The sequence below is a fragment of the Chiloscyllium punctatum genome, chromosome 37 (assembly GCF_047496795.1).
Source record: "Chiloscyllium punctatum isolate Juve2018m chromosome 37, sChiPun1.3, whole genome shotgun sequence".
In the NCBI taxonomy this organism is placed as follows: domain Eukaryota; kingdom Metazoa; phylum Chordata; class Chondrichthyes; order Orectolobiformes; family Hemiscylliidae; genus Chiloscyllium; species Chiloscyllium punctatum.
This window is the reverse complement of record NC_092775.1, coordinates 32,642,195-32,663,986: the sequence shown is the minus strand read 5'-3', so window position 1 is coordinate 32,663,986 and position 21,792 is coordinate 32,642,195. Positions and strand designations below refer to the sequence as shown.

The window sequence follows — 21,792 nt, the reverse complement described above, 5'->3', positions numbered from 1 at the left end:
AACCATCATATGTATTGACAGTGAAGTGTAATACATATGTACAACATGCAAGGCATTCAATTAGTGTACAGTATGCAAAGGGACATTGCTGTTTTGAAATAGATTTGTTGAATTTTTAATAGTTACCTGACATTATTGAGGAAAAGAAAGAATTGCTATACTTCTTGATTATTTCAAAACAATATACAAAGTATTTTTAAAAAGGGTGAAAACAACAGTGTTAACGTTTAGAATAAAAGGGAAGTGCAGGCATAGGATCAGAATTTTTATGTTTGTTACTCTAATTTTACTTTTTCCAGAGCTGCCATTTGACAGAATTCCTGAGCTCTCAATGTTCCTTGTCTCAAAAAATGGAATCACAAACACAATCACAAAAGATCAGTCAAAACTCCAGAATATGTAATAAAAATAAAATTGGACTTCTTCTGTCACTTTAACAAATGTCCCAATAAAAATACAGCTTAAGTTACATGGTATAGCACCTTTGTTATAAAACAGCACATGCTCCAACGTACTGCAAGATACCTACAAGTTAAAATGAAAACAATGTACATAGCAGACACTTCCTGTCCAACATCTGATGTATCAAACTCTGTTCTTAAATATTTGTGCCATGCCAGTATTATGCAAATTTGTGCTAGACTTTGGTTGATTAGATCCAATTGTGTACTCATTAAACAGCAAATCAGAAATATTAAAAGTATGAAACAATGAAGCAAATTATTCCAAAGCATTAGGTAATTGTAGCAATCTTACTGTTATGCTAACTGAAGTCAGCCGGTTAGACGAGGATTGAACTGGAGTTAGGGAGTCCACGTTAGCTTTTAAAAGGTATTTTTATCAATTTCCACTTCTCTCCTTATATCATGCTAGCTTTAAGAAATGATAGAGGCTACTCTCACTACCAATACTGAAATGCTTTTAAAGAATAAAATTGAAATCATTTTTATTTTTGTATTTCATGTTTTATGGCTATAAATGAGATAATACAGGTAGAAGATAAATAATAGAATTTACTTACAGATTTTCAATTTAAAAGAAACCAAAAATGCAGTTATTTAAAGGAGGATCAATACATCTCCCACGGTAGACAGAGATATGGGTCAGATCACAAAGCACTGAGGCAGGGTAAGGAGTATGGACCTGGAGAGCAGAACAGTTTGAAAGAATGGAATCTGGAAGCAATAACACAAATAATCTTGATCTACGATGTATCCTCATTTGTTTGAGCCAGTAACAAGATGAGCCTAAAATGCTTAAGATGGCTGACAAAAACTTAACAGAAAAAAATCTGTACTACGGCTGGAACATCCTCCTCGATTTACCTGACCATTATATCCCAGCTCCCCCATCCCAAAAAACAAAAAATGTGGCTGGCATCATGTCAATTAAAAAAAAGGAACTGATTTTTCTTTTAAAACTGGGGTATACAGTGTTTTAACAAGGCAGCAACAGAGGCTAACTGAGTAGAGAACAAGGTTGAGGAGGTTGATAACCAACTTTTATCTCTCAGGAGTATTTTAAGTTAGGCCTGGCTGCTTGAACAGAGAAATATTCTAAATTTTGAAAGCGATTTAAGGAAAAGGAATTTATGTTGAACATCCTTATGTCAGTACATGACATCAGAATATGTTCTGACTATTTACCATCCAACACCAGCTGAAAATACAACTTGACCAGGCACAACAGTTAACAAGTAAACTTTTTTTGCCTGGGTTGAACTGCAGGGGCATAATACACAAGTGTCAAGAAAACCACCAACCAGGCCAATCTAGACAGGTTTGCTGGTCAGGAGACCAGAATGTACATATTGCTCTACCCCAAATATGTACAAAATGTTAACTGGTTACTCAATCCAGGGTCATTATATTTTTGGCTACTTCCAATGTTTGACTGCAAGTCAAAAATGATGAATTGCTGTTTTATCTTCAGATATAGTTGCTTATTTTACATCAGTTCCAATATACTTCAAAGAATAAATGTTATTTATATGGGTTGCCTTTTTCACCTGGAAATCAGTCAAAGTTTAGTTTCAGTCTTGTTGATCAGTTGACACAAGTTGAGGTAAACATTTTACATGTTATGATCATGCTACATCATCAAGGGTATCAGGTAGTTAGGAAAGTGGATTTGAGGTCACAATCAGATCAGCTACAATCTTATAAAATGGCAGGGCAAGCTAAGGAGTTATATGGTCTACTTATGCTCCTAATTCATGTGTTTATACATTTTCATGTGTATGGAAGAAAATTACATCAATTATCAAGATAGGAACATATAGATTTCACTGTCACTATTTAATGCTCACTGTCCCATGCAATTAGAACTTGTAGCTAGCCCAAAGCCCAAACCTGCCTAACACAAGCACACGTCAATTTTAATTTGTAGAGTTTTGATAGCACAAGGTTTTGGTAGCTGGAGTGCACTACAAGGAATCAGTTCATTTACCTAGATATGGGACAGAAAATTCAATCAATATCAAAGAAAATTAAGGATCACCAAGAGCTGCTCGTAATGCTGAATCCAAGAAAAATGAAAAAGATAATATGCTGTAACCCAATTTTAGGAGTATATTTTGATGCAACATTGCAACATTTGCAATTTATACCCTTAACCTTTTTAAGGGAGATTACCAATTAATACCTAACCAAAAGCAGCTTAGGTTGTGGATTCATGCCCACTGAGTAGCAGATTGTGATTTTACAGAATAATTTTACATTGAACCACTGTAACAGAGTCTTAGCCTATCTGTTGGATTGAAGTCCCAGAGTTACACAAAAATTGTTCGAACGCACTATATTGCCTTGTTCTATAAGAATACTTGCATCTGTGGCTACTGTAGATAAACTTCCAATACATAGAAAACAGCCCACACATATCCAAAAAATAATTTCTAGTACAACTGCCACAAGTGTATTACAAGACACTAGTATTCAGTCCACTGATGTACATGTAAAAGCTTATGACAAATTTATAAAGAGAATGTTTTTCTAACCTGCATTTTATATGCACTTTTATACTTTAGATGCAGTCAAAGCTATTATATTTACAATTTAGCTTAAATATAATCCATGTCTTACCCATAATGCACAATTTTAATATTTCATAATCAGGCTGACACAATAAAAGGCTATTAATAGAATACCATTAAGTTATGTTAAATTCTTTAATTTCCGAGACTGTTATATCCATACATCTAATATCTTAAACATTTTTCAACAAAATAGGCTTTTAATGGAAACAATGGTTGTTTAAGAGTTGTGGTGATACCCGCTGCTTTAAAATGTGGCTTTGTACAAACATGAATGTCAAAAAAGTCCTGGACACACCAAATAGTTATACACGTAGCTTGCATCCACATTACAGCAAACTAAGGTTAGTGGTCCAAAATACATCAGCCGTGTTCAGCATTTACTAGAGACAGCACAAAGGAAAAGTTGGCTCTGAAAGCAAGATAAATCCCATTGGCAGATGAAGACCAGAAAACAATACTGCACTGATCATTCCATCCTTTGTGTTTAGACTCTAATAAATAGCCCTGAGCTTTAATACTATTGCGAAGGGACAATAATTTAAAGGCCAAACCTGCAGCAAGTGTCTGTGTGATGTGCATATTCACAGCTTTAGCTAAATGTGCCACACTGGTCTCAACAGTACTAATTTCAATAGATAATTCCTGACAACAAAGATTCTACTGTGTAGACAGTGGTTACGCGCAAGATTATTTGTGTTATCATACAACTTTTGTCCAACAAAAACAATTAGTATTGGCTTACATTTACAGTATTAAGATTAATTGCTTTTTAATGGGAATTTTTTTTTCCAGTACTTTGAGATCTACAAGATGCGCCTAGAAAAAAAATACTACAGTGGAGAATGAAGTAAGCTTGAATAGAGGGAGGTTAAATTCCAGATTAATTGCTGTAACTTTGTCCTTCTGGGGGCTGAGCAAGTTTTCCATTTTCTTTACACATCATTTGACGCCGAAGTTCCGTCAGGACAGCTTTGATACTATATGAATTCTGCCACTTAGCTAGGACTGATATGCTTTTTGGATCCACCTAGGAAAGATGCAAATACAAATTACACAACTATCTGCTACGACACTTTTATTCCTTTTTAATTTAAACACAGATAATTAAGTGAATTAGGTAATTACTTCATCAATTTAAACAATTAGAATTCCACACATGTACATTATATATAATATACCATAAAGCATATACTTGACCCTCCATATTATGAGCAAAGATCTATGAATTAATTCTTACGATTGGCATTTACAGTATACACGGGGATTAATTTTAACAGGTACTGCACAAAATACATTTAAATCTGAAAAAATCCTCCGTTATTCTCATTCAACTGGTACATAATGCCACACTAATGGTTAAAGATACATGTAAACTAACTGTCAAGATAAAACAACAAAAGCTAAATAAAATGCTTGGAGCAAAATGAGAAAGTAAAAGATTTTGCATACATAAGGCACATTTGTAGCCTAAACAGAAAGGATCGATTTCCTCCCAGTTATAATGTTCTACTACTAAGAATTGCTCCATCTTGTGGCATAAACTTGACTCAATTTAAGCCATTTGGGTTGGGTGAGGTTAGGTTAGATTATGTTAGGGGAATGTCAAGAATGGCCAGCTCTCGAACCAAATCTGATATCTACTCCTGTGGGAGATATCCAAGGAATTACCATGTTGCTAGTTACCTTTTATCCATTTAACTAGGTTTAATGCAACAGTACTAAATGTGTAATAAATAAGAAGTCAATTGCTAAACTAGAAATCAAGAACAAACGTAGTTTTCACAGACAACTTTTAAAAACTTATGCCACTTTTAAAGTTATTGTGCGCACAGCCAAACACATGAACTGTTCTGGAGAATGAAATATCCTTCAATACAGGAGAGCATGGATTCCAAAGCAATTGCCGTAACTTTGCCCTTCTGGGACATCATCTCTCTTTTCAAAAAACTGACCCTATTTTAGACAACAGTTGCACTGGCAATAGCTAGATTCAGTACTGAAGTACAAAATTAAAACTAAACTATGCAGAATTTTCTCCTCCGAAAGGGTGTGGATTTAGGTTTTTATTATTGAAATTTATAACATTTTTGTTAGGCAAGAACATCAAATGACATTGTCAAAGATGTGTAAATTGAATTGGAAAGTTTGGTTTCAGAAATTTTGTCACCATACTAGGTAACATCATCAGTGGGTGTCTAAATGAAGCACTTGTGGTATGGCCCGCTTTTTGTTGGCTTAGGGTTCCTTGGGTTGGTGACATCATTTCCTGTGGTGATGTCATTTCCTGCTCTTTTTCTCAGGGGGTGGTGAATGGGATCCAAGTCAATGTGTTTGTTGATAGAGTTCCAGTTGGAATAACATGCTTGTAGGAATTCTCACACGTGTCTCTGTTTGGCTTGTCAGAGGATGGATGTTTTGTTCCAATCCAAGTGGTGTCCTTCCCCATCTGTACGGAAAGACACGAGTGAGAGTGAGTCATGTCTTCTTGTGGCTAGTTGATATTCATGTATCCTTGTAGCTAGTTTTCTGCCTGTTTGTCTAATGTAGTGTTTCTTACAGTTCTTGCAAGATATTTTGTAAATGACATTAGTTTTGCTTGTTGCCTGTATAGGGTCTTTCAAGTTCATTCGTGTGTTAGTGGGCTTGTGGGCTACCATGATGCCAAGAGGTCTGAGTAGTCTGGCAGTCATTTCCGAGATGTCTTTGACATAGGGGAGAGTGGCTAGAGTTTCTGGACGTGCTTTGTCTGCTTGTTTGGGTTTGTTGCTGAGAAATGGGCAGATTGTGTTCGTTGGGTACCTGTTCTTTTTAAACACACTGTACAGGTGATTTTCCTCTGCTCTTCGTAGTTCCTTTGTGCTGTAGCGTGTGGTGGCTCGTTGAAATAACGTTCTAATGTAACTTCGTTTGTGTGTGTTGGAATGATTGCTTCTGTCGTTCAGTATTTGTCCAAATATGTTGTTTTCCTGTAGACACTGACTTGAAGTTCCCCATTGGCTCTTCACTCTAATACGAGATCTAGGAATGGCAGTTTGTTGACATGATCACTCTCACTAGTATCTCTACATGCAGATGAAGGAAGGACACCACTTCGACTGAGACAACACATCCATCCTAGGACAAGTCAAACAGAAACACGCAGGAGAATTTCTAGAAGCATGGCATTCCAACTGGATTGACTTGGATCCCATTTACTACCCCTGGAGAAAAAGAACAGGAAATGATGTAACCAATCTAAGGGAACCTAAACACAAATAAAAAGCGGGTTATTCCACCAGTGCTTCATCTGGAGGCTCACTGATGATGTTACTTAGGATGAAATGTCTGAAACCAAACCTTCCAGCTCAGCTAGCAAACCCACATCCAGAACCTCAACATGAGCTACAAATCTTCTCAAAACTCACTAATGTGTATGTTGAGTTAAGGGTATAAAACACCATGACCTAACAATGTCAGAATAGGTTCAATGGACTGAATAGCCTACAGCTATTCTTGTGAATGTATCAACTGCTATATGACACGAAAACAGGTTTGATGGGTGAAGTGGCCACCATGTGTTTTGCAATGGCTTATGGAACATAACCAAGGACTAACTTGAAGTAACATTTGCAAGCTTCTTGGTCTCTTAAGGTTCTGCAAGTGACTAAGCCAGTGAGTACTGTACTTATTTTTATGATGATGTGCTTGTGCTTCATATGGGAAAAAAAATTAATGAAAATGTCTCAACAAAAACTAAGCCATAAGACAGGTCCTCAACTTCTCTAATTACCTCAAAGAAAGTAATTGCTGCACCACTGTGGCAGTGTAACAATGAGACCTCAGAAAAGTTAGTCAAACTAATGAGATTCAGAAACAAGCACGGCTATCAATGGTGGCAAATATAAACTTACCGTTCCATTGGAATTATTTACTCCATTCATATTTATTTTTGTTACAAATCTAACATGTGGAGCTACCTCTGGATATCTAGGACCACAGTCTATTTTAAGGCTGTATATTCGGTTTTCATAAATTGTCTGTAAAAAGAAGAGGTATCATTTAGCAATATTATTTAATAAACCAACCATTCAAATTTTAAAAGCAAGTTACTACTGCAGACACTGGAAATCTTAAATAAAAGATAAATTGCTGGAAATAATCAGCAGGTCTGGCAGCATCTGTGGACAGCAAAAGAACTATTGTTTTGAGTTGAATACTACTTCAGAACCTGAGGGTAAGGCTGTTCAAGGTAAGAGGGGTAGAAAGAACAAAAGGGATGGCCTGGATTAGGGTAGAGGCCAGGAGAGATTAAAATTTAAAGATATGGTGCAGCCAAAAGGCAAATGGAGTGGCAATGGTCACAGCAATATGACAAAGCATTTGTCCAGAATGAGTCTAAATACCACAATGAACAACTCTGTTTGACAGCAAAAATTTTAAAAAAAGACTCAAACTAGCACATGGCAAGCAAAAAAATCAAAATGGGGGCAGAGTTCATGATCTGAAATTGTTGAACTCATTTTTAAGTCCAGAGGGCTGTAATTGGCCAAATTAGAAGGGAGATGCTGTTTCTTGAGCCTGCATTGAGTGACACTGCAGTGGGTTCAGCAGAGAAATTAAAGCCTGGGAGTCAGCTGCTGAATTAAAATGGCAAATAACCAGAAGAATGGGTCACGTTTTCAGATTGAGTGGAGATGTCTTGCTCAAATTCTCAGCAGAAAATACTGAGTACACTCAGATCAGGCATCACCTGCAGAAAGAGAAAGAGAGCTTTTTCAATCTGATGAAAGGTCATGAACCTGAAATATTAACTATTTCTCTCTCTGTAGATGTTTCCTTGATCTCGATCAATATACTCTTTTTCATTTTTGGATTTCTAGGAACTAATTTGACCATTCTTTACAGCATCGTGTTAATCATGTATCCATGGACAAAAATCACACAAATCTCATGCAGAAATGCAAAATTAAACAAAAAGACTAACAGCATTGTTGACCTTAACCTCAAATGGACTATAAATCAAAAGTGAGGTAATGCTGTTTCAATTACACAACTTTCTTGTTTGAAGTACGAAGTTCCAGAGATTCACTAAACCTCTGGAAATGTATTCACCTTGAAGTGGCAAGTATTTCTTCACCAAGTATCAGGGCTTAGGCAGCAAATTATAGCAACATAATTCAAATACTTCCACGAGTTTAGAAAGTTGAAGGTAATCTAATTGAGGTTGTTAAAATGATTAAAACATATGACAGTTCCTCTATATCTAACTGATTTAGTGGGTCACAATCTGAAAAATAGAGCTATTTATTTGTGAAACCAGGAAGCACTTTTTTACAAAGAGCAAGTGGAAAACTGAACTCATTCCTCAAGTGACTGTATATTCTGGATCAACTGATCAGTAAATTTGTATTAGATAGAAGCATGAATGGTTATGGAATAAAAACTAGTTAATGGTGTATGAGAAAATTACTCGACAGGTTATGCTTATAATCCTATATCCAAATTTTGCAGCTCTAACATGTCTTTCAATCTAAGCTATGGCACTTAAGGTTATATGTAAACCTTAGTAATGTAAGTTTGCACAGTTGCCTGTAACTGTGTGAAACTGAGCTGAACTAGTCAAATCTAGTACATCACTGACAACATGTCTGGAATGTAGTAGATGACGAACTAATGTCAGATGCTAGGCAGAATGGTATATAATCAGAAGGCATGGCCATGGGAATCCTGAACATTGACTCTGGATTTCATAAGGCCTCATGGCAGCAGGGCAAGCATTTGGTAGGGAAACCTCTTGGTGATTACCATCTACTGCCTTGCCGTTGCTTTATGCTGAATACTGCTTGGAAGAAGCTCTAAGGGTGGCAAGGGCACGGAACGTATTCTGGGAAGAGACCTTTCATGTCCCCAAGAGCGACTTGGTGGGTACGACAATTGACTGAAGTGGTCAAGTCCTGAAGGATATAGCTACCATGCAAAAACACCCACATGACTTCCTCTTCATTAATCCATCATAAAACCAATGCACTCACACCACAGACAACATCCACAGTACTATGTCTCATTATCATGCTAAACAGGATAGATTGAGAATAAATCTTCTGCACATTCCTGAGGCACCTTGTGCCATCAGCAGAACTGTATGTAACTACAAGCTGAAACCCAGATCAAGAAAACAGTGGGAAGCATTGAAATAGACATTTCAAAAAGTTCAACAAAATATACATTACATGAAAAACAAAAATTAAGATATACGTGCAGTTTACTTAAGATGGGGAGTGAGACCGAGAGGTATAGGTGCATAGTTCCTTGAAAGTGGAGTTGCAGATAGACAGGATGGTGAAGGCAGCTTTTAGCATGCTTGCCTTCTGTTGTCAGAGCACTGAGTATAGCAGTTGAGATGTCACACTGTGACTGTACAGAGCATTGGTGAGGCTGCTTTTAGTAAACTGCATCCAATTCTATAGGAAGCATGTTATTAAACTTACAGGGTGCAGAAAAGATTTACAAGTACGTTGCCACAAATGAAGGGTTTGAGTTATTGGGAGAGGCAGAAGAGCCTGGGGCTTTTTTTTAAACCCTGGACCATCAGAGACTGAGGGTTGATCATATACTGGTTTATAAGGTCATGGTGGACGTGGAAAGGGTGAATAGTCAAAGTATTTTTCCTCAGGGGGGCAAGTCCAAAACTAGAGGGCATAGGTTTAAGGTGAGAAAGGAAAGATTTAACAAGGGGTAACTTTTTCATACAGGGGGTGGTACGTTCATCGAACGAGCTGCCAGACGAAATGGTGGAGGTTGGTTCCATTACAACATCTAAAAGGCGTCTGGATGGATAAATGAACAGGGACGGTTTAGTGGGATATGGGCTAAATGCTGGCAAATGGGTTTAGGTCAGATTGGGATGTCTGGTTAGTGTGGATGAGTTGGACCAAAAGGGTCTGTTTCCATGTTATTGGATTCTGACTTTATGATGCTGATGGATGTCAGCCTAAGTCTCAAAAACATGTCCAAAAAAGGTCAACATATATGCCAAGTGTAAACGTGTAAAGCCAACACTACTGTTATCTTTGTTGCTTGTACATCAAGCAGAGTTTGCTTAACATGGGCAAAATCTCCACCATATCTTCATTACAGAGTCTATGGTCCTTGACTATGGTAGTTGTACAGGTACAGCAACATTAATTTGAAAATTTTACAGACTATGAGTACAGCTTGAAAAGTGAGCTCAACTTATATGCTGTGTATAAGTGAAAACATGAGTTTTGGAGCTGAAGAAATCGGGTCATCTTGTATGCCACAATCTAAGGTATGAGGGAAATCAAGGAAAGTAGTTGTTTAAAAGAGGAGGCTTGTAATGTTGCAAAGCATATCAGTAAGCCTAAAGATTGGAGTGTTTCACTTGGATTGGATTGATAACAATTGACATTCAAACCCAAGTTGAGAGCTTGGTGCTGCAAAGCAAGTTGGTCAGGCAGCATCTGAGGAGCAGGAAAATGGACTTTTCGGGCATGAACCTTTCAACAGGAACTGATGAAGGGCTTATGCCCGAAACATCTATTCTCTTACTTCTCGGATGCTGCCTGACCTGCTGTGCTTTTCCAGCACCATACTCTGGACTCTAATCTCCAGCATCTACAGTCCTCACTTTCTCTGAGGTGATTCAAATCCAAGTGCTAGGCTTGATCTTCTCCAATGTGAGAGTCTTCAACAATCTCATATTTACGTTAAGTGGCACTGATATTGCTAACTTCTCCATTAGTAAACAGAAACCTCACTTGACCAGCCATATAAACACCATGGCTACAACAACAAATTAAAGGTTGTGCATCAAACACTAACTCCTTCCAAGATCAAGATCTGCATCATCATCTACAAGAACCTTTCCAGCAAGGTAAAGGACATGAGAGTGGTGGTGGAGGGTTGTTTTTTAGACTGGAGGCCTGTGATCAGTGGAGTGCCACAAGGATTGGTGCTGGGTCCACTACTTTTCATCATTTTTATAAATGATTTGGATGTGAGCATAAGAGGTATAGTTAGTAAGTTTGCTGATGACACCAAAATTGGAGGTGTCCTGGACAGTGAAGAAGATTACCTCAGATTACATTGGGATCTTGATCAGATGGGCCAATGGGCTGAAGTGGCAGATGGAGTTTAATTTAGATAAGTGTGAGGTGCTGCATTTCCGTAAAGCAAATCTTAGCAGGACTTACACACTTAATGGTAAGGTCCAAAGGAGTATTGTTGAACAAAGAGACCTTGGAATGTAGGTTCATAATTCCTTGAAAATAGAGTCATAGGTAGATAGGATAGTGATAAAGGCATTTGATATGTTTTCCTTTCGTGGTCACAGTACTGAGTACAGGAGTTGGGAGGTCATGTTGCCTGTACATTGGCTAGGCCACTGTTGGAATATTACATGCAATTCTGGTTTCCTTCCTATCGGAAAGATGTTGTGAAACTTAAAAGGATTCAGAAAAGGTTTACAAGCACATTGCCAAGGTTGGAGGATTTGAGCTGTTTTCCCTGGAACGTCGAAGGCTGAGGGGTGACCTTACAGAGGTTTATAAAATCATGGGGGGCGTGGATAGGATAAATAGACAAAGTCTTTTCCCTGGGGAGGAGTTCAGAACTAGAGGGCATAGGTTAGGGTGAGAAGGGAAAGATATAAACTTTTTCATGCAGAGGGTGGTAAGTGTATGGAATGAGCTGCTAGAGGAAGTGGTGGAAGCTAGTACAATTGCAATATTTAAAAGGCATCTGGATGGGTATATGAATAGGAAGGGTTTGGAGTGATATGTACCAGGTGCTGGCAGGTGGGACTAGATTGGGTTGGGATATTTAGTCGAAATGGATGAGTTGGACCGAAGGGTCTGTTTCCATGCTGTACATCTCTGACTCTATAACTTGTCAGGGTTTTGTCAAAGCACCTTTCAAATGCATAACCTCAATCTTAAAGAATAAGACCAGCAAGTACATGGAAACACCATAATCTCCAAGTCACACATCATCCTGACTTGAAAACAGACCACTACTCGTAGTTGTTTGGTATTACTGAACTTGAAAACAAACAGTGTGACATACAAGTTAAGAACTATTGAATTTTTTAAAATAATATATTAAACGCAAGGTTATGCTATTTTTTATTTCTAAACATATAGATAAAAGATGCTTAATCCAAAATGCTCGGGACCAGCTGTTTTTTGGAATTCAGAATTTTTTGGTTTTCAGAATAAGTGACAGTTTAATGGTGAAATTTTTAAAAATCTTACCGGAGGAGCAGACTTCTAAGTAAGAATGTGCTTGGCCACGCCCCCACACGTCATATCTAAGTGACACGCATAGGGTGGGTGTCGACTTGCAGGCATTCACAGAGAAACCTCAGACCTGTCGGTGCTTGGCCACGCCCCCCCCACGTTGCATCTGAGTGATACGCATCCAGTGGGTGTCAACTTGGGTTAACTGTTTGCTTGCCAAACAACCTTGTTAATGAGAAAAAAACTTCACAAAAAACCTTTGGATTTCGGAGCTTTTCAGTTTGTGGATGTTCGGATAAAGGATCCTCTACTTGTACTAATAATGCTAAAGTGAGACACGGTGTGACGACTGAATGGCTGTTTATGCAAGAGTAAGCAAACAGATAATAAGTACTAATTTATGCCACACTTTGACTCTGCATTTGGTTTGAAATACGCAAATTTCTTTCATTTATTAAATCTGATCTGCTCATGCTGCTACTTTGCTTTGATAGATGACCATACCAGAAGTAGCACCAGTTTTAAAACATGCTGCACTATAAACACACTTCAGCATTTGTAGTGTCACAACACAATTAACACCACCACTAAACATGTAATAAATCACTGTGACCATGGACTCTCTGAAAGTAAGTTGTTTGTCCTTGTGCATGGTTTCAATTTTGGTGTGCCTTTATCACCAATCAAACATGAAGAGTAATTTGCTGAGTTGAACCGCTCTACTCCCACTAGCGAGCAAAAACACTAAATCCTTGAAATCACACCGAGCTGATCGAATACATACAAATTGCAGGATTCCAAATGATGTCTCTAATCTTCACATCATGTAGGCTTCAAGGCCAACCTGCATATATATATCAGTACATAATAAAAGGATTGAAAGAGTTATCCTTAATAAGTGTCAATGTATCAACAAAAGACACGCCATTTTTAATGAAAGGTCTGAATTTGTATCTGTTGGACACACCATTCAATATGACCTGGCAGATTTTTTTCAAAAGCTTAAAAAAAACTTGCTGGACTTATTCAAGAACACAAGCCACTGGGTTTTAGATATGATAGGTTCTGTCCTCACAGATCACTGCACCTGCATACAAAAATAATGTCCCTTTATATCATATCTTATCTGTGACTGTTTCTGCACAATATAAACTGGTCATATTTTCGCCTCTCGGGGGACATGGACATCGCTAGCTAGCCAGTATTTTTATTGTCTGTCCCAAGCTGCCCTTGAGAAGGTGGCCTTCTTCAGTTGGTGCAGTCCACATGCCGAAACCTGCCCAAAACCGATTGTAGCAATTTGCCAATTTTCTTCATTATCACTGGGTGAAAATCCTGGAATTCTGTTCCAAAAAGCATTGTAGGTAAACCATTGGCATGTGGACAACATGTGGACAGGTTTAAAATTACTAGCTCACTGATGTTTCCAAAATGCACACTGTCCACAATTGCAGTAGTTCTAACTGGTGGCTCACCATAACTGTGTCAAGTATAATTTGGAATGTGCAAGAAACACTGGCTTTGCCAGCAATGTGCATATTCTGTGAACAAAAATAAGTACTGGTCAGCCAAGATCAAATTGAACATCAAAGTTTCAGTGGGGGGGAGGGGGGTTGAATGACTTATTTCTGCATCCAAAGGAACTGCAAACAAAATTATTCTTTTCAATACTCAAGATCTGCATTTCCAAACACTCACTTAAACCTGTTAAACTAGCCCATTAATCCAAAAATGCCAACATCCTGGGGATCAAACATTAAATTAGTATCACTGTAATTATGACTTTCCATTTTTAAAACCATACTTACCCTTGGAGGTCCAATAATCATTCCTGTCCACCTTGTCAGTGTCATATCTTCATCGTCTTCAAGTCCCCAACTTACTGTCCCATCACTTGCTCCCTTCTGGCCGTCTTCTAGCTCTTCCAAAAGGCGAAAATTGCGTGGAACTGTTACAGCTGCAACAAATAAAATAAGCTTAAACTATAACAATTAACTGTAGGGATGCCAAATTATTCCCATTCGACTGAGTTATAATACTTTAAAAATGAGTCAAATGGATCACTATACAACATTAAAAAATTGTTACTAGACACAGGTCAGTGTCACATTCATTGCTCTGGTTGGCGAAGGTGGGAATTAAAGTTAGTGAGACAAATTTAGGTTTAGATAGCATATGCAAAAATTGTTTTAAGTATTTTTCTTGTTCTTTAGAAGGATGTCATCAGAGTCACCTATAAATGTTTCCTAGTTATATATTTTGAGTACTTAAGTATTAGGGAATGATAATACCTGATAACTTCAATTAACATGAATTTACTTTATAACAAATCAATAGCACTGGAGAAAAGATTTGAAGTTTCAGCATCTATTTTATCATTGCGATCTCCAATCTGTCTAAATACCAATTACTGACTTAGAATTCATATGTTAAAACATTAAAAGATCGATAGAAATTGAACATTATAGCTTTTGTTAGTTACATACATTGCTTATTTTTTTTTAAAACTTAGAATTATTATGCACTTTTCACAACCACCTGACGCTTCAAAACGCTTTACAGCCAATTCACTGTTATAACAGCCAAGTGTGCACAGCAAACTCCCACAAACAGCAATGTGCTATTGGCAAGATAAACTATTTTTAATATTCACTGAAGAATAAGTATTGGCCATTTACACTTAAGATTATATTTGTCAAATTCATTGTTACTGAAGGATAAAAAGAATACATTTAATATATGTTGTGATCTGTCACCAAATTTTACTTCTGAATATTTACCCAATATAATTAACTAGAGTCAATTTTGTTTTGAATATTAAACATTGTCATAATTTAACTCAAAACAATTTAGAAATTATATTCAGAAGTGGGAACAGCACACCTGAAAGCTCCCCTCAATGCCACACTAAATCCTGATCTGGAACTATATTGCAGTTCCTTCAATGTTGCTGTGCCAAAATCCTGGAACTCCCCAAAAACAGCGTGCTTGTATATGCCACATGAATTACAATGCTCAATGAAGGGAATTCTGTACCACTTTCTAAAGAGTAATTAGAGCTGCCATGCTAGTGACACCAACCTATCCCGAACAAATAAAAAAAGGCAGATCCTGGGGAATCTGGGGGCCCGCCTCCTTTAATTTTTCATATTAGGTAGACCAGAGTTTGTACAGACATGTGACTTTGCACATTTAAAATCTGTGATACTAGTATTTAAATCATTCTAAAACAAAAGTAGCAAGAAAGTGAAGGTGCATAACTTTATTACTGTAGATTTCCAAGCTACAGTGCTGTCTTACTACTTAATAGCAAAACAAATGAAATACTGCAAAACCAGATGAAATGCAGACCTGTAATAAAAATAGTACTTCCTGCAATTATCTTATCACACTGAACCTAAACAAAATAACTTACCTTTGACAAAGTGCAATATTTTCAATAAAACTAATGCAACAATTGAAGATACTAATTAACATCTTTCAGGTTAAAGTAGAATGAATTTTGAAACAAAAATACAAACGTTTTTCTGCCTTCTATCCTGTATAGGGGTACATTCTACTAAGATTAAATCAATGATACAACTTTGTTTCATCTACCTGACCTATTTAGGTTAAAAGGTGGTGATTAATGATTTTGCTTTTTAAAACATAATCAAACAATTGCTGAAGCACCTACCTTTAGTTAATATAGTCACTAAGGGGTTGACAATAAATAGGAAGAATGAAACATAATACTGAAGTGATTCAGTAGTTGTGAAAAGATCAAAATTAGTTGCTTCCATCCTATGATGATTTTTTGTTTACCTGAATAACTCCTTTAACATCAACACCTTCCCAATATGCCTAAGAAGAGTCTTAAAAACAGGGTTATACCAAGTGCATTGTTACTGTTTTTTAGAATCTGTTAGCTCATATACATCAACATCAAACCTCTGCAATAAAGTACTGCTATTGCAGGAGATGTGAAATCAAGACAAATTGTTCAGAGTTTACATTCAGACCAACTTTCAAAACCTATTGGATATGCAACATTAACTCTGCTTCCGCACAGATGTCCACAGAGAAACAGACTTTCTCCAGCACTTTGTTTACCTTTGCATCCTAGCTAGACATTTACATTGGAGAAACTGAGGAGTCAGGACCCAACAACAGATCAATGAGGAAAGAAGCATTAAAGAAAGATACTGGCAGCAACATTTTGAATAAATTGATGTATAATATTAGATGGTCGAGAGAGAAGTATTGAAACTGGAGTCTGAAGTTGAAAAAACACAGATGATCATTTCTACCAGAGAATGTATGAAGATGATGCTAAAAGGCGTTTTTTATGGTGAAAGTACAAGAAATATATTTGGTTTACATTTGAACAGAACACTACATTTGAGAACAGTCTGTTATAAACTTAGCTAGCCCCAAAGGCAGAACCAGCTGCAAGGGCAGAGTTTGTGTCGGTCTAAAAATAATGGCTTCAGTATTTGTTACGTCTATATGAAGAAAAAGGAAGTTTATCTAATGCTACATGACAGATATGCAAGTCTGACAACACAGATTTAATGGAGGGAGAGAAATTGTAGTGGGGCGAAGAGAGACTGATAGCATTAGCATACCTGTGGAAACTAATCCCTTGCTTCCAGGTGATACCACTAAATTGGTAAATGAATAAGGAAGTTGAGGGAGACAAACTTTTGGGGGATGCCTCTAAAGACAATAGTGTTGGGGCAGGAAGAGAAGCTTTTGCAGGCAATTATTTTCCAGTGACTCAACAGGGAAGAAAAGTCCCACAAAGATGGGAAAGTAAAATAAAATGTTAAAAAAGGCTACTAAAGTCAATCATGTACTCAGCTGCAGATGGGTCAAAGGAAAATTGCACCTTGTCACACAGAATATATTTGTTGAGTCCAAAATGGAACTTCAATTGTCAGCAATTCAGTTGCACTGAAGTTAATGCAAGGCAGCAGAATCACAAGTCTGTGATTCTTGATAATCTATTTCAATTCTTTATAACCGGAAAACAAATTTTATGCTCAGTTCTTATTTGATACATGGCAGTACAGTGTGTTTTTTCTTCACTTTGCTCATGGAACATGAGCATTCCTGCTGGTCCAATATTTATTGTACAATTCTACTATCCTTGAAAAGGTGAAAAGGCGTTGCAGACCATGTGCAGGTCAATCCGCAATGCCATTTGGGAGGGAATTCCAGAATTTTGTCCCAACACCATTAAAGGAACGGGCAATATATTTCCAAGTCAAGACGACGAGTGGCTTGGAGAGCAAGTTGTAGGCAAAGGCATTTTCACATGCTTCTAGATTGTACAGGTTGTGTGTTTGAAAAATGTTGGTGAAGGATCTTTAGTGAATTTCTGCAGTACATCTCGTAGCTGGCACACACTACTACTCTTGAGCATTGGTGGCAGAGGGAATGGATGTTTGAGAATATGGCGCCAATCAAGTGGGCTGCTTTTCCCTGGATGGTGTCAAGTTTCTCAAGTGTTATTGGAGCTATACTCATCCAAGTAAGTGGGGAGTGTTCCAGCACACTCCTAACGCGCCTTGTAGATGACGGACAGACTTTGGGGAGTTAGTTGGTGCAGTAATCCTAACCTCTGGCCTGCTTGTGAATTTATACAGCTAGTCTAGTTCAGTTTCTGGTTAATGGTAACCACCAGGATGTTAATAATTGGAGGTTCAATATGGTTAGATGATAATACCATGTAATCACGAGGTGGTGGTCAGAATCTCTCTTATGGGAAATTTAGGGGCAGCACAGTGTCTAGCACTGCTGCCTCACAGCACCAGGGTCCCAGGTTCAATTCCAGCCTTGGGTGACTGCCTGTGTGGAGTTTGCATATTCTCCCTGTGTCTGCGTGAGTTTCCTCCGGGTACTCCGATTTCCTCCCACAGTCCAAAGACGTGCAGGTCAGGTGAATTGGCCATGCTAAATTGCCCCATAGTGTTAGGTCAATTAGTCAGAGGGAGGTGGGTCTAGGTGGGTTGCTTTTCGGAGGGTTGGTGTGGACTGGTTGGGCCGAAGGGCCTGTTTCCACACTGTAGGGAATCTAATCTAATAGAATCAAATAGTCATGACTTGGCATTTGTGTGACATGAACATTACTTGCCACTTGTCAGCCAAGCCTGGATAATTTCCAGGTCTTGTTGCATTTGCACATGGACTTCAATATCTGAGGGGTCACGTGAGGGGTCACGAACTATGTTCAATATTGTGCAATCATCAAACATTTCCACTTCTGACCTTATGATAGAGAGAAGGTCATTGATGAAGTAGTTAAAGATGGTTGGGCCTAAGAAGCTAGCCTGTCGAACTCTTGCAGAGATGTTCAGGAGCTGAGATGAATGACCTCCAACAACCACAATCACGTATGTGCCAGGTATGACTGCAAACAGCGGAAAGTTTTTCCTCATTCTCAATGACTGCGGTTTTTCTAGGGCTCCTTGATGTCACATTTGGTCAAATACAGACTGGTGTCAAGGGCAGTCACTCCCACCTCACCTCTGGAATTTAGCTCTTTTGTTTACTTTTGCACCAAGACTGTAATGAGGTCAGGAGTTGAGTGCTTGGCAGAACACAAACAGAACAGTCAGCATGTTATGACTGAGCAGGTGCTGCTCAAAAGTAATGCTGTTGGCATCTTCCATTCACTTTTCTGATGATTTAGAGTCAACTGATGGGTGATAATTGGGTTGAATTTGCCCTTTTTTTGTCACATGTGGGCAATTTTCTACATCATCAGGTTGAGGAGTGTTGATGCTGTACTGGAACAACTTGGCTAGAAGTGCAGCAAATTCTGGAGCAGAAGTCCTCAGTACCATTGCCAGAATGTTGTCAAGGTCTTTTGCAGAAATGAATGCCTCCAACCATTTCTTGATATCATATGGAGTGAACCGAATTTGCTGAAGACTGACAATTGTGATGCTAGCAACCTCTGGAGGAGGCGGAGATGATCATTCACTTGGTACTTCTGTCTAAAACTATTATAAATGCTTCAACCTTATCTTTTATACTGATGCGTTGGGCTCTCTCATCAGGGAATGGGGACATTTGTTCTAGATGGGAATTGTCTGCTACCTGGCAGCATGAATCTTTCTTGCTATATATCAGCCCAACCCTGAATGTTTTCCAGGTTTGCTACATTTAAGCATAAGCTATTTCAGTGTCAGAGATGTTATGAACGGTGCTGAACACTGTGCATCTCCACTTCTGACCATATGATGGAGAGAAGGTCATTTCCAAAGCAACTGTAAACGGTTGGGCCGAGGAGACAACTCTATGAAATTGCTGCAATGATGGTCTATTTAAGAAGTACTAACCTATATATGTAGTTTTTTTTGTGGTAAAAACTCAAATATGTAATTATTTTCTATGAATATCTAATTATTTTCTGTAGGATTGCACAACATCTTGTAGAGATAGAAACAATGTATAATGCTGACAAAGCAGTTTCAAATGAGTAGAGAGATGAATATTACCACAGTTGACATCTGCACAAAGTAAACCAGCAAGTTGTATTCTGTTCATTAAGCACTAAAGTTTTTAATTTGAACTTTTATTTTTTCTTTCACAATTGCAGTACATTGTCTCTCTCACTCTGATGAGAGCGCAATTCTATGGCTTGGTAAGATTATAGCAACTTTACCCTTACCTTTAATCAAACATTAAATGTAGCTGCCTTCCATTTCAGCCTGTCATTATTTAATCCATTCACAGAAAACTGAAGAAACGTTCTATAATTTTAGAAAATAGTCAAAATCTGAGAGAACATACAAGTTTAATTTTAAAAATTTAGAATTATATTGAATCTCAGTCGCTTACATATTGTCAGTTAGCTAGGCGATTGGTTGTCACCTCTAAACTAAAAGTAGCCTTGGGACATTAAACAGAAACAAAAACGACTGATTTGGGATAGTCAACATGGCTTTGTGCATGGGAAATCATGTCTCACAAACTTGATTGAGTTTTTTGATGAAGTAACAAAGAGGATTAATGAGGGCAGAGCAGTAGATGTGATCTATATGGACTTCAGTAAGGCATTTGACAAGGTTCCCCATGGGAGACTGATAAGCAAGGGTAGATCTCATGCAATACAGGGAGAACTAGCCATTTGGATATAGAACTGGCTCAAAAGTAGAAGACAGAGGGTGGTGGTGGAGGGTTGTTTTGCAGACTGGAGGCCTGTGACCAGTGGAGTGCCACAAGGATCGGTGCTGGGTCCTCTACTTTTTGTCATTTACATAAATGATTTGGATGCGAGCATAAGAGATACAGTTAGTAAATTTGCAGATGACACCAAAATTGGAGGTGTAGTGGACAGCGAAGAGGGTTACCTCAGATTACAACAGGATCTGGACCAGATGGGCCAATGGGCTGAGAAGTGGTAGATGGAGTTTAATTCAGATAAATGCGAGGTGCTGCATTTTGGGAAAGCAAATCTTAGCAGGACTTATACACTTTATGGTAAGGTCCTAGGGAGTGTTGCTGAACAAAGAGATCTTGGAATGCAGGTTCATAGCTCCTTGAAAGTGGAGTCGCAGGTAGATAGGATAGTGAAGGCGGCGTTTGGTATGCTTTCCTTTATTGGTCAGAGTATTGAGTACAGGAGTTGGGAGGTCATGTTGCGGCTGTACAAGATATTGGTTAAGCCTCTGTTGGAATATTGCGTGCAATTCTGGTCTCCTTCCTATCGGAAAGATGTTATGAAACTTGAAAGAGTTCAGAAAAGATTTACAAGGATGTTGCCAGGGTTGGAGGATCTGAGCTACACGGAGAGGCTGAACAGGCTGGGGCTGTTTTCCCTGGAGTGTCGGAGGATGGATTTAGAGGTTTACAAAATTATGAGGGGCATGGATAGGATAAATGGGGTCGTAGAGTCCAGAACTAGAGGGCATAGGTTTAGGGTGACAGGGGAAAGATATAAAACAGACCTCAGGGGCAACTATTTCACGCAGAGGGTGGTACGTGTATGGAATGAGCTGCCAGAGGATGTGGTGGAGCCTGGTACAATTGCAACATTTAAGAGGCATTTGGCTGGGTATATGAATAGGAAAGGTTTGGAGGGATATGGACCGGGTGCTGGCAGTTGGGACTAGATTGGGTTGGGATATCTGGTCGGCATGGACGGGTTGGACCAAAGGGTCTGTTTCCATGCTGTACATCTCTATGACTGTATAAAACATTCAAGCCATATTTATACCCCCCTTAGTATCAATCAGAAGTGTTTCCTGCTTTGCAACAATGCTAAATCTAATAGTTGTAACACTCCAGGACCTATTGATTTTAGACACAGCCTAGAGATTCCCTAATACTTTTCAAACAGTTCTTTTTTTAAGAAGTTGAGTTATTCTCTAGTTTATTGACTCTCCTCTGCAAACAGTATATCAATGCCAAAATAATCTCCACAGGCTCAGAATGAGTTTGGAATTATTTGGCTGAATGAGGACTCTAATACTTAGAGTAAATTGATACCAATTTACATGGACAGTTATTTCTGTGGAATGAATACGCCAA

General features: G+C 38.2%; 1 protein-coding gene across 1 annotated transcript in view; it reads right to left on the bottom strand.

Annotated features, from left to right (window-relative positions):
- Positions 1 to 3,147: 3,147 nt before the first annotated feature.
- LOC140462979 (ubiquitin-conjugating enzyme E2 variant 1-like) overlaps positions 3,148 to 21,792 on the bottom strand; it is a 50,487-nt gene continuing 31,842 nt past the window's right edge. Inside the window, exons 2-4 of the mRNA XM_072556553.1 lie at positions 14,079 to 14,227; positions 6,925 to 7,050; positions 3,148 to 4,061 (exon numbers count right to left, since the gene is read on the bottom strand). Coding sequence (XP_072412654.1) covers positions 3,915 to 4,061; positions 6,925 to 7,050; positions 14,079 to 14,227 — 422 coding nt within the window. The 3' untranslated portion in view covers positions 3,148 to 3,914. The remainder of the gene's footprint in view (positions 4,062 to 6,924; positions 7,051 to 14,078; positions 14,228 to 21,792) is intronic.